Here is a 14,262-nt window from a genome sequence, read left to right as displayed (position 1 = left end):
CGTAAAGGAACCTGTGGGAATCATCATTTTAAAGAGGGCGACTCTACCCTTGGGGTTCAGGGGCAGCGTTTGCCATTTCTGGAGGTCTGCCTTAGCCTTCATCACTAGGGGAGTAACATTGAGGGCCCAGCTGAGCTCGGGGAGTAGAGTCACCCATACCCCCAGGTATAGCACCATCTAGACAGGTGGAGAGGGACCAGAACCGACTTGTCGGGGTTTAGCCGGAGGCCAGAGGCCTGCTCAAAGGAATATAGGATACGGAGAGAATGAGGGCCTGACCGGGGCGGGATCTGCAAAATAAATGAGGACATCATCCCCGTAAAGAGCCATCTTGTCAGTCTCTATGTCGGGTCAATCCCAACCCTGCACGTGCCCGTTCGACCGTATCAAGGCCGCCAAGGAGTCCACCACCAGAGCGAAGAGCAGGGGGGAAAGAGGACACCCCGGCCTCGTTCCCCTGCAGACCGAGAAGGGCTCCGACAGGACCATATTTACCGGGACACGCACCCTCGGACGGGCGTATAGAACACGGACTAGACCCCGAAAGCGGGTACCAAAGCCCATCGTAGCAAGGGCATCCTCCAGAAACCCCCAGTCCACCTAATCGAAGGCTTTCTGGAAGTCTACAAGGAGGATCGCTCGATAGGGGGTACACAAGTGACGGTGGGCTAGGGTCAATTGCAGCCCCTGGAGACAGTGCCGGGTACCACACGAGGGCATGAACCTACATTGGTCCGCGTGAACCACAGCGGATAAGTGGAGTTTGAGCTGCTGTGCGAGGACCGTGGCAAACAGTTTCAGTTCCGTGTTGATAAGGGAGATGGGGGGGTAGTTCGTACACCGTGGCGAGGGTGGCTGGGACTTGGGAAGAACCACTATGGTGGCCATATCCGTCTCAGGAGGGAAGGAACCCTTTTTAGCCGCCTCCCGGAACAGATTTGCAAGGTGAGGAACAAGGGTTTCGCGATATAGAGCATAATATTCTTGGAGGAGGCCATCTGGGCCCGGCGTTGCCGGAGGAGGCAAGGGCGATCGCCTCCCCAATTTCTTCTTGGGTGATGGTGCGGTCTAGATCCTCCCGAACAGTGGAGTCCAGGCTAGGAAGGCAGCCGCTCCCAACCCCCAACAAGCCAGAGAGAGAGTTGGAGTTTTAGCTGCATATAGTTGGAGTTAGTATGAGGCGAAGGCGCGAGCCATTTCCCCTGGGGAGCGGCACATTGATCCATCCAGAGCTATGATCTCGGGGATTATGCGGTTCCCCCTGGGGTAGGTAGCTAGTCTGTGGAGAACTGAGCCGTTTTTGTCGCCCCAGCCATACACCCTGGCAAAGGATGAGCGCCAGAGGAGCTTAGCCGCTTCCAGTGAAAGCTGCCTAAGTTTTGTACAAATATGAGCAAGAAGTCTCACCTCGGAGGCGTCTGAGTCTGAGCAGAGAATTGTTCAAGGTGTAGTGCCTGCGCCTCTCGCGAGGTAATTTGCTGCAATTACGCTTGCCGCTGGCGCTTGAGCTCGCCCTTGGCGACTCCCCTTATTTTGGCCTTTCTAGCCTCCCATAGGGTGCCTGATGAAGATACCGACCCCCTCATTAGTCAGAAAATAATGCTTGCGTTCCGGTCCCACCACCTTCCGGAACTCCTTGTCCTGAAGCAACCAAACGTTTAACCTCCACGTCTGAAGCATTGAGACGGGAGGTGAGCCGGTACTAAGTATCACCGGGGAATGGTCAGATATACCTCGAGGGAGGATGGAAACAGTCGAGGGAACGAAAATCGCATTGATGGGTGCCTTTGTGTGATGAGCTGCTGAGCTATGTGTAAACTGCTTGGAGTGTGGGTGCCAGATACACCACGAGTCGCAGAGACCCAGTGATTCAGACCAATTCGTCAACTGCCTCGCCTGCGCGAGTCTACTATGGTACGGGGGGCCTGTCCTGTCCAAGTCAGGAGAGGAAACCGCATTAAAGTCGCCCCCGAGGAACGTGGAGCCCAAGGGCAAAGAAGTCAGGAGGTCGGCAGAATTGGCTAGGGTCGTTGTTAACATCGATGGGGAGAGTAGAGTGATACAAGGTTGAGGGAGTCACCGTTCAGTGTGCCACACAAGGCCACAAAGGTGCCCTGAGCATCGTGGATGAGACGCGCAGTCACAAAGGGAAGGGAACCTTTTACTAGGACCGCTACCCCAAGGCGTTGTGCGTATCGTAGTACAGCTATACGCTTGAAGTGTTCCAGAAGGCCGTTGACATTCCAGGACATTGCGCGCAGGGAGGCCGTTAGCGGAGGCGTATCAGACATAGTGGCAGAAGGTCTCAGTGGCGGGGTAAAGTACCACAGGGAAGCTCGGCCATGAGCTGGGTCACCTGGAGGCATGGTCGGGTGCCCAGATGAGATTAATTGTGCCCCACAGGGAGTGGAGCAGGGAGTCATGTGAGTGCTGGTGCAACAAAACAAAGGAGCAACAGAAAACCAAGAATAGAACTTGGGATAGCGGTCCCCCCACCCTAATCCAACCCCCACACCCCACCCTATACTTCAGGAACTGAAGCATCTGTCTTCCTAACAGTGACAAATTAACAAAAGACTAAACTAGAACGCTTGGGAATGGGGAAGCGTGGAGGACCCCTCCTCATGACAGGATGTGCATAATCAAGTCCGTCGGAAGTTAAAGCAATCATGAGTCGATGTGCCGCCTCCGGCTGCGGAGCCAGGCCCGGCAGGCAGCGACGAGTTCAAGCAGGGTCCCTGAGAAGCATCGGGCTACGTGAAAGATCTGTTTCCAGGAGGTCCAGCAGTGAAGGCCGAGGCGAGGCACTCCCAAGGTCCAGGCGGCCGGAGGAGCCAGACCGTCTCACAACCAGGGGCTCTCCAGGGAGCGGCGCCGGCTGCAGAGAGGGGCCCAACGGGGAGTCTGAGCAGACTCGCCTCTGGCCACGGCGCCTACGTGAGCGGTTGCGTAGAGGCCGGAGGGGGAGAAATCTCTAGGTGGGTGGACCCACCATCCAAACCACCAGGCGATTGATTCTTGTCGTTGGTCCTTAGGGGTTGCTCCTCCGTAGCCCAAGTCGAAGCCTCTTCAAGAGTGTCTAAGACTCGAGTCTTGCTGGAGAACACCACTCGCAGGCGTGCCAGGAAGAGGAGCCTATATTGTATGTTAAGGGCACGTAGCTTTGCTTGACTTCGCCAAATGAGCGGAGCTGACCCTGGACCTCACAAGTGTAATCCGGGAAGATCATGATCGTGTTATTGTCATTTCGGAGACGCTGCTGTTTGCTGGCTTTGGCCAGGATAGAGTTGCGGTCCTTAAAGTTGATAATCAGCATTATGACCGGTCTGGGTGCCGTTCCTGTTGGTCGTTTAGGAGCAAGGGAGCGGTGACCCCGCTCAAACATGAACCACGGGGAGAGGGAGCCTTCAGGAATCCATGATCGCAGCCACTTCTCCGTGAATTCCGCTGTACAGCCCTGTTCCACCCCCTCCGGAAAGCCCACCAGGCAAAGGTTGTTGCGGCGTGATCTGTATTCTGCGTCCTCCGCCCGTCAGTGCAATTCCTGGGTGTGTGATTGGAGACGGGCTACTTACCCCTTAAGCTGTTGGACGTCGTCTTCCACTCCACAGTGGAAATTCGGGATTCTGTCTCTTTGATCCAGGCCTTGGCGTTTTGGAGGTCTTGACGGATGAGGGTCATGTCCAACCGGACTTCTGCGATCTTGCCCTTCACGGAGGATTTCGAGACATGGATAGCCTGAAGGATAGTAGACAAGTTTGCTGCCGGTGGGGTCTCTCTATCCGCGGTTCCCCCGGTCGCCCCAGTGTCTGTAGTGGTGGAACGGTCAATTTTGCTCTGGGCGGCCAGGGTCTTGGCTGGTTTGTCTCGGTCCATCGTGCCAGGGGGGGGCCTGAGGTTCCTCTCGGAAGGTCTCCACAGCAGGGGGCCGATGATCAACCCCGGAAGGCACAAGAGCACAAAGACAACTGGGGCAGAGGGGAGACCTTGCGCAGCTCTGTATATGCAGCCGGCTCCAATCCCCCCCTCCCTCCTCCCCCCCTCCCTCCGGCCAGACTGCACTCCAATGGTAATGACACAAAGATCTGGTCCCAAGGCAGCAGTAAGGCCTCCATGCTCGGGCCCACAAACCACACCGGGTGCCACTTGAGCTGGGTAGAAGCAAGGGGCCGGTGAAAGAAGAGCCCTTCCAGGCCTCACGTCGCTCGGTGTGTGCAGCCGTTTCCACCTCACCGGGTCCCTACCTTCAACCAGAAGCAATGTGGTGGGAGGCCGATTCGAGGTCTGCAGCCAGGCCTCCATATGAAAAGGACCACGATCCCTAGCAGGCACCACAGACACAGGCCAGGGGACGGTGGGGAAGGCCATCACGCAGTTCCTCACGCCACTCGCTAGATGCGGCCGAATACCCCTTCTTCCTGCCACTGCCACCTCTGGAGGTGAAGCGGTCGGAGTCGGATTTTCAAGGCCAGTCCGGGGTGACCCCACACCAGTAGGCCCAGAGACTGCTCCGGGCAAGGCAAAGGCAGGCTGGGGGAAGGGGGTGGCGGAGGGTCTTCACCAGGAGCCTCTCGCCGCTCGATGGACGCGCCCGGCACCACCCCTCCAGGCCTCCTCTAGCCAGGAGTCTAGAGTTGGCCCCAGCACGATACCATGAAACAGTGCCAGGGCTCAGGAAACTGGATCAAGGTTGCAGAAACAGGAGATGAGGAGAGACGGCATGGTGAGATAACAAGCAGCACCACCCGTGGCCCGGTCCCACACTCCAGCAGGCCGCCCGCGCACGTGGGGGGCCCCCCTCAGCTGACCCAGGACCCCCCCAGCCGCCGCTCTGCCACCGGATTGACCAGTCTTCGGGTTGTTGATCGCCGTACCCTCAGTCACGCAGGCCAGACCGCGGCAGTCAAGATCATCTGACCGCCGTCAATCCCCAGCCCCCGCTGCCCAACGCTGCCCAAAACGGCTGCCTGTACTGCGGCAGCGGTGCCGAGGAGCCGGGGTGCGGCTACGGGTGTCCACCCAGAAGCACAGGCAGAGGGGCAGCCCCGTGTCGGGTGCACCCTCACAAGCAACGGCGGGCAGGACCAAGCACCCGCGGCTGCCCACGCAGCTGGGCGAGGAAGGGAGGAGACACAGGCGGCACCCAAGATTCAGTGGCTCACCACCAGACGCCCCGACCTCAGGGGGGCTCCTCCATCCTCTCAAGCACCCGGACAGAAGACCAGGCAGCACAGTCCGGAGGTGGCAGACGTTGCGGCTCAGAGCAGAGAGGCCGCCATTATAGGTGGGAGCCCCGGCCGGCCGACCAAACGCGGCGAATCGTTGGTACACAGGGCTCTTCACAACCAGGGACACAGCCAGGGATGCAGCACTGGAGTGGCGACGATTTTCAGGGCTGGATGACCATCTGGACGGGTGGATTGTGAGCGGATGGCGGAGGGGTCTGTGACCACTCTCAAGGTGCGTCCACCATCTTGGCTCACTAAGCCACAAATGCTTGCATATTTATATAGTTTTTCCTTCTAGGAAAATGATTTGTCCTTTATATCTAAAGAAGCTTGGTTTACTATATATTTTTGACAGTCAGGCTTTTCTACCACAAATGATGTATATACCAACAAGGGGTACAGAAGACTAATGTAACTGAGTGGTTAAGTTTAGGTGTTTAGAAGGATGGATCTGGGTATGTGGGAAGTGGAACAAAAATTAAAGGTAAAACACCAGATAAATTAATTTTATTGTCCATTGCCATGATGGATGGGGATAGGCTATTGGTCAGTATTATAGTATTTAATTAGTAGCAGGCTGTTGTCCATCTGGGAAAGGTGATAGCAACGTTGATAACTGTGGCTTTGCTGGGGTCCACTGGTAGAGGTCTCTGTTTTGGGGTCCACTGGTAGAGGTCTCTGTTTTGGGGTCCACTGGTAGAGTTCTCTGTTATAGTGAATGAATATATATATATATACATATATATATAAGTTGCAAGTTTTACCGTAGTAAGTATCACACGCACTCAAAGTGGTACAGCTGGTGAAGGTTTATTTTCCAAAGTCACGCTACGCGTTTCAGCACCGAGGTGCCTTGTTCACACGTTTAACCTAACCAAAGTGAGGAGCAGTTTTAAAGTGCAAACAAACCGATCACATTGTGTCATAAACATAAAGAAAGTACATGATACACATGGAAATCATGGCGGCCATTGTTAAGTGTACTCAATATCAATGGTTCATTGTAGACATGGTGGCTATTAATAATGGAATGGATGCCACATTTATACTCAAGATATCCGAGCCGTTACAATTAATAAAACCATATTCACATTCATAAGGTTTTTTAAAGAAAGAGTTTGAATGACAATTACATCTGTCAATATTGTCCAATGTGGGCGCCATTTTGCACCGGGAAAGTACCACCGATTCAAGGTCCCAAGACAGTTAGTTGAACTTGAACAGTTAACAAGTAAGCAAGTATCCCATGCCCTTGTAATCGCATGAGAATCGCCAAGGAAATTGAATTTCGATTGCCATCGGTCTAGTGCCCGATTGAAACAAATATCAGATAAACAACAACGATGCACGCGGTCTAGTGCCCTATCGCATCGTGTACAAAGTAAAGAGAAAAAACGATATTGAACAAAACATTTGTATAATGTAACACACTCATGATCAATTCAATGATATGCTGTGGAGTCCATTGGATAAATTAAAAGTCATAGAGGTGGTCTAGCCAGTCTTTTCAAAGGAACCCAGTCTATGCACTTGGTGATCAGTAAGTAAAAAACTGCATTTGTTCCCACACACTGGAACGGAGTGCAAAAAGAACCCCAACCGGTTCCAGGAATAAAACAACAGAAAAAAGTGAGGGTGAATGTCTTAGCTTTAACGTTGTGAGGTGAAAGTCTTCCATTCGTGGATGCCATGTGGGATTCAGTGCAGTGCTCAAAATTAATAAAGTTCCACACATGCTCCTAGAAAAGTGACATAACGAACACTACTGGCCAACACATACAAGGATTAAAAGGTTTCTATCCTTGTGGTCACTGCAGGGCCTGCCGTACCAGTGTCATGACTTTGAAGTGCCAGGTACTCAAAACAAAAGACAAATCAAACAATTCTTGACCTGCAGCTCCACCTTCGTAATTTATATCTTGGAGTGTCCATGTCAAAAAAGATATGTGGGCTGAATAGACTGGCTAGACCACCTCTATGACTTTTAATTTATCCAATGGACTCCACAGCATATCATTGAATTGATCATGAGTGTGTTACATTATACAAATGTTTTGTTGAATATCGTTTTTTCTCTTTACTTTGTACACGATGCGATAGGGCACTAGACCGCGTGCATCGTTGTTGTTTATCTGATATTTGTTTCTATCGGGCACTAGACCGATGGCAATCGAAATTCAATTTCCTTGGCGATTCTCATGCGATTACAAGGGCATGGGATACTTGCTTACTTGTTAACTGTTCAAGTGCAACTAACTGTCTTGGGACCTTGAATCGGCGGTACTTTCCCGGTGCAAAATGGCGCCCACATTGGACAATATTGACAGAGGTAATTGTCATTCAAACTCTTTCTTTAAAAAACCTTATGAATGTGAATATGGTTTTATTAATTGTAACAGCTCGGATATCTTGAGTATAAATGTGGCATCCATTCCATTATTAATAGCCACCATGTCTACAATGAACCATTGATATTGAGTACACTTAACAATGGCCACCATGATTTCCATGTGTATCATGTACTTTCTTTATGTTTATGACACAATGTGATCGGTTTGTTTGCACTTTAAAACTGCTCCTCACTTTGGTTAGGTTAAACGTGTGAACAAGGCACCTCGGTGCTGAAACGCGTAGCGTGACTTTGGAAAATAAACCTTCACCAGCTGTACCACTTTGAGTGTGTGTGATACTTACTACGGTAAAACGTGCAACTTATTGAACTTTCCTCGGCGGTTGGGGGCCGCCGGGTTTGACACGCCACCTGACAACGGGACCGGGATCCCAGAAACCAACCCTCTTACAGTACTTGGAGATATATATATATATATATATATTTATTATGTTTGGGACTAAGTTATGTGTTTAATCTACTGCGTTTGTTTTCAAAAACAAGTTACACTATACAACTAATGCTTGTCCCCGTTATGTAGCAGGCACAACAGTATGGTCGAGAAATGGAGGACAGTCTTCTTCATCTCCGAACTATGAAGGTCCTCTACACTCTTTGGTAAGTGTTATAGATTTCGGAGTATCGTTTTTAAGTCAAGCCTATAAGACGGCACTGCTATATAGTTGAAAAATCTATTATGGGCTTACCAAGCGCTTACTGCCCGCCTATTGCTTACCATTGGTCCACTTTATTGCCAGTCTCATTTTCTTGCGGCTTTTTCAATAGTTTGCCTTGTCCATCTTGTGTTTGTCCTTCCCCTGGACCAAAGCCTCTTTACCGTCCTCTTGATTTGACTTGCTTGTCCTGTTTCACATCTGTGTATTTTAGGGAACTACTTTTTTTTTGATGAAGCACTCCATTAGCATACATGGGATTTCCAGCTCTCTGCCTCTGGTTCGTGTGCCCATCCAAATACCCTCACGCTGCGTTTTTATCTCTCATTAACTTTGCTCCCCGCCCCTATGGTCCGTGTTGTTTTCTTCTCATGTGTTTCTCTTCCTTCTAGCCATGTTGCTGCCACCCTTGTGTGCTGCTCACTCTCTGAAGTGCTTCCCCTGTGCTCCACGTTCTTCTTTTCCTGCCCACTCTATTGTGTGCGTCTCCCCCATGCTTCTTGTTAAACTTAGCTTTGGTGACTTCCCTGCTACTCAACTGGTGTGGCTCTTGGAATGCCTGATGGCATAATAGAATCCTGGGTGCCTGGCTCGTGTGGAGTGGCAGTTGATGGCAGGCAGGCTGATGGCAGGGAAGCCGCTCCTGGTGGGGTTTTTGTCATCTTTACTTATTTACTTGAAACCTAACTTGGAGCTAAGCTTTATTAAATCCAGCTTGTTATATATACCTCGCTCAAGGACTTCGTTATTTACAACACTTCTCTCTCTATATCTCATCCACATTTTGATCTATCCCTTGTGCGCTGCTTTTACCCTCCCCCTAGATCCCCAACCTGTAACTTTATTTTTTCTTTAACAGTCCTGTTTTGTTATTTACTGATTCAAATAGCGTCTGCCATCTTGGATTTGTAAATAAAAAGCAAAGAAAATAGCACCTTTATTTATTTTATTTTTTTTGCGAAAACCTTTATTTGATTATCAGGCAGATGCATCAAAGAAAATACCGGGAGCAAACGGGCAGATTCTGAGAATCTGCCCGTTTGCTCCCGGTATTTTTGCATTTGGGATGCATCATCCCAAATGCAGAAATCGCAATTTAAGGAATCTCTAAATAGAGATTCCTTAAATTGCTCTTGCATTTAAGGAATCCCAAAATGAGATTCCTTAAATGCAATGCATGAAACCCAAAAAAATAGCGATTTCGCTAATAGGGGGGAGCAAATTACCATGAAGTTGAACTTCGTGGTAATTTGCTAAAACTTTGAAAAATGCACTTTTGTGCATTTTTCAAAGTTACATGTTGCGCGCACACATGCCCTTAGGGCATGTGTGTGTGTAACATTTGTGCACAGGTCCATTTCAGGGGTGCAACAGGGTGTCCTTTGGACACCCTGGCACCCTTGAAATAGCGGAACATTAGCGATTCGGTAATAGCTAATCGCTAATAAGGAATGGCTTCCCCATTCATTCCTATGGGCCTTTAGGCCCATAGGAATGAATGGGGAAGCCATTCCTTATTAGCGATTAGCTATTACCGAATCGCTAATCAGGAATCTTAAGGAATCGCTAATAACATTGCGATTCCTACATGCATCCCGTTTTGCGAGTCTTTAATAGCGATTCCTTAAAATTCGCTATTAAGGACTCGCAAAACATTACTTTGATGCATCTGCCAGATTGAAACCAAATACAAGTATGGGCCTACAACCCCCGGGGCCGGCCGCTAAGCAGTTAGATTAACAGAGAGCAATTTTAATCACATGGAGCACCTCAGGGAGGAGAATCTCCATGTTAGCGTACTCTTGGCCACTAAACAGCACAATTAGAAAAACAGGATATAAAAGGTTTTCATTTTATAGTATAAGATGGAAGGATCAGGTGCCAAACAATTTCCCAGCTGCGAGAAATTGCAGGCAGAATAGTAACCGTGTCAACAGTAAACAGTAATCGATCAAATCAATGGCGCTGAAACAGAAGGTTCAGGATGTGAAGGAGTATAACGGTCAATTCGCGCCTGCAGTCACCTGCCCTAAGACCCAGAGAACACCACGAAAATTGAGGCACAGATGAAAAACGAGGGATTGGTACCAAAGGAAACCCACTGCACTGACCCAGAAAAAGAAAAAGACAAAGAAAGATAAGAGAAGAGAAAAAAGGCCATAGAAACAAAATAAAAACAAAAAATCCCCTCCCCCAATCCCCCACCCTGCACCCCTGCAGATGACTACGGCCCCCCCCCCCCCCCCCCCCCCCCCCCAGCAGTGTGCCTGTCGCCTGAGAACCAAACCCGAAATATAGAAGAAGAGAAAAAAGAGAAAGAAAGGAAACCCCACCCAACGGGGAAGTGGAGGAGGTCGATAGTCTATGCGCTCCCGGTCTCTCCCCCCCCCCGCCCTATCTAAGGGGCCCCCCAAGGCAACATAAGGAAAGTTGTCCACCATACAAAAATACCTCGGGGGGACCACAAACCCCCCGCCCCGGAATCCGTCCGTTAATGAAGCAGTCCCGTTACCATTAGATCCATCGCAAACGATTCAACCCACAACCTCAGCCTTGGCCCCGTCTAACAAAGTTGCTGAGTCCCTCGGATAAGAAATGCCCCTTCCCCGGAGAGTCAAAGTTCACGCAGAAGCAGCCGGAGCTTGATTCAGCAAATGGGAGAGGTATAGCAGATCCCAACGCACACGGCTTGCACCAACAATGTCCCTCCCTGTCCCCGAAGCCAAGCATCGTTCCATCCGCCATGTTGGGAGACCGATAGGGGAGGGGGTGCGACTCGTTCCGACACAGTTCAAAGTGTGGGCCAACAGTGTCCAGGATGAGGGAAGCAGTGAAATGCTCCGATAACTGTAGGACCGATGTTTCCGAGAACGTGAAAGTGTCCCCAATCTCAGCACACACGATGAATTCCATTTCTTCGGGGGCAGGCACAGCTTCCAACACCGGGTCCAAAACGCACCAGTAGGGCTTCCAACAGGGGGCAAGTTGGCTGCCGGGTCTCAAAGATCAAGTCAGGGCTTGTTCCCGGTCCTATGATCCCATCTGTTGCCGACAGCCAATGATTGACCTGGGCCCTCACCATCGCGTGAAGCGCCGCAAGTTCCGCCATTACCATCCGCAAGGAAGGGCCACATTGAGTCCGTTCCGCCAGGTTCCATACGGCCGCAGGCATAACGATCCCCACGGAGAGGCGCCCTCTCCGGGGCAGGATACGCCGGAGCAGAAACAGGCCGTGAGGGACGGGCCGGCAACATGCAGCAACGTGCGGCGGGACCCCTACCCCGGGGCACCAGCAGTGCTAGGGCCGGGGCACCCCGCGACGCAGCACCGCGCACCACCCGTCGCCTCACCTCAGGCACAGCACCAGGCAGCAGATGGTTGCAAGGTAGTTCAGAGTAATTTTCGAAAGTTCCAAGGACCGGACCCAACCACCCTCGGCAGTCCGTTGTTGTTCACTTTGGACCCGGGAATACCAGCAACCGAGACCCCGGCTTCCAGTCTGGGTTAGGCCTCAACATTTTTTCGATGTTACTTCACACCAGAACATCAGAAAAATTCTGTGATCACACCATCGGGATGCAGACTAGTTCACCCACACGAATCCGGGGCAGGAGATAAGGATATTCGACAGGATAAGCGAGCATGGGACGGGGGTCAGAGGAGCCGGGAGACTATGCGGCCATCTTGGTTGGTGTCGTAGCTCCTCCTCCAATAGCACCTTTCTTATTCTGTTGGTGCATGTACGTGTTGTGAGGCATGAAAGCGCCAGCTGAATTAAGCGACCAGTCACAATATTGCGGCTTCCATGTTTTCTCTGTGTATATTTCACAGAAGTTACACTGCATTGGGACACCCTATACAGCATTTTGAAAAGCCATTGGAAAAGCTGATAGGTGACAGTGGCAAGACCTATTGGCTTTGCCTGTGGTTGTTTCACAATGCTGGTGTGCCTACCTTAGTATTAGAGAGAGACCAACGGAGTACTGTACTTAGCAATAAGAGAACATGGAGGCTATGTCAGTGTAGTAGAGAGAGACATTTATTTGAGGCACTGTTGCCCGCCAGGGGCAGAAGGAGCTGCAAGGATCCGCATCAATAGCCAAACATGTATTCCTTGAAATAATGAATACCTTCATTTGTAGAGGCAGAAAGCGTGACTCCTGTTTTTTTTCTTCAGTTTTTCACTTGCTTTAAAACCACGAGTTTGACTTATTTTGTTTCATTGGTAGTCTGAAGTGTTCAAATTTTGGCCAAGTATGTTTGTGCTCCTTATTTTTGCTGCTGGTGATGTAAATGGTACGGGCCTGGAGTGGAAACATTTCAGAGCAGAAGTGACCTGATAGCAAGTTTGGATCATTCTGAAGTCTACTTCGGAGAGTTAAAACTTTGTTTTTGACCAAAATGAAATCTGGCACCATATGGTCTCAGCTTCTTTTGAAATGCCTGTCTTGAAGATGAGGCTGATGTCCAGGTTGAAATTGAGTTATTTGTCCTTTGTAGTAAGCTGAAGCATGAATCCATTTAACTTCATTTTGCATAGCTCCTGCTCTTATACAGGTCTTCTCGTATCTGATTGTTTCTGTTATTCATTGTGAAGAGGAATAATTTGCCTGTAGATTTGATATCCATTTACTATGGGAGTGAGATAGGCAGGGATTCCATTATTACTGGTGTATTGATGAATCTTGATGTCTCTCAGAGATTAGAACTCCAACTATAGAAGTGGAAGGCATCAAAACCACGTGTTTCAGAAGAATCAAAATACATTCTTATATAGTTTTGTTTGTGAAGCACATTTCTACTGTTTGTATTGATGCATTGGGTGTTAAGAAACAGGTCTCCCATTCTTGACTTTATGTGATGGGGAGATGGGCATTGTCCATGTCTTCGATAGTGGCTGTTTAGGCCCTTAAGTATAATGTAAAAACCAGTTGGTAGTTGTGTTTTTTGTTGATTAGATCATACAACCGGATGGAGAAAAGCTTCTCAGTTATATCTTTAAGGATTGTGAAATGCTTAATGAGACTGTGGCATCTCCCACCCTGACCTGCTGTCACCCCCCTGCCCTCCTCACGCCCTGGTACACTCCGTGGTGACATCACTTAGAATGTCACCACTGCGAGGGTTCTAGGGTGAGCGACGGCGGAGAGCGGAGTTCTGAGACGTCGCAGCCAGACTGTGACCTGTGGCTGAGGTCGTGTCAGTATGAACTTTTATTCTGTTTACTGACCGTGAATAAACCACATGAGTTGTACCTGTATTGGCTGCCGGTTTGTATTCTTTCACACTGGCGACGAGGACCGGGAGCAAGTATACGCGACCTCAACACGGAAAGCTGGCGAGGAGTATAAAGGACGGCGCAACGAGTAAGAAGAAACACAGTCGGGAGATGAACTGTAGATCCGATCTGTGAGTAACGGAATGAGAAAAAATTGCGGGAGAAATGGTATCAGTGGAGGCGCTCCTCGGCGGGTGTAGTCTATGAAAGAGGAGAAGTGCTGTGCGACTGATGGTCCAGAGGGTGGCGATCCTGTTAGGGATACTGCAATCACCGGCCCACCCTCCCCGCTTAAAGAGTGGTGTTGTTGAGAGATCTGTGTGAGAGACTGCGTGGCAACGCTCACTCTAATGATGAACACCTGGCGAACTGAAAGTGCGGCGGAAGGAAAATTCTGCGAGTGGAGCAATAGGAGTCTGCTGTCTCACAGAATATTTCGGAAGCGTGAGATCGGTGAAGCAGGAGTGCGACGCGGGAGACGGAGGCTGCCCAGTATGACGTGACTGGACTGGTTCAGGAGTGTAATCCACATAGCGTATCAGAAGATTTCCCCGTCAACCGGATAAACCCTGCGCTAGCCAAGCTTGGGAAACATATCGCTATCTCACCTTATCTGGGCCCGCATGCAATCGTGTAGCACATAGATCTACATTAAACTCACACTGTATCTTGGTCGAAGCTGGAGGGTCCTCT

General features: G+C 50.1%; 1 protein-coding gene across 24 annotated transcripts in view; it reads left to right on the top strand.

Annotated features, from left to right (window-relative positions):
* The window catches only part of TCF4 (transcription factor 4), an 822,748-nt gene that overhangs the window by 750,881 nt on the left and 57,605 nt on the right, over window positions 1–14,262 (top strand). For all 24 annotated transcript variants that reach the window (XM_086960420.1, XM_086960423.1, XM_086960424.1 and 21 more), the window contains one exon: window positions 8,159–8,235. In XM_086960420.1, the coding sequence (XP_086816546.1) occupies window positions 8,159–8,235 (77 nt within the window). The remainder of the gene's footprint in view (window positions 1–8,158; window positions 8,236–14,262) is intronic.

This window comes from Lissotriton vulgaris, chromosome 3_1 (assembly GCF_964263255.1).
Source record: "Lissotriton vulgaris chromosome 3_1, aLisVul1.2, whole genome shotgun sequence".
Classification (NCBI taxonomy): domain Eukaryota; kingdom Metazoa; phylum Chordata; class Amphibia; order Caudata; family Salamandridae; genus Lissotriton; species Lissotriton vulgaris.
This window is presented reverse-complemented; position numbering and strand designations above follow the sequence as displayed.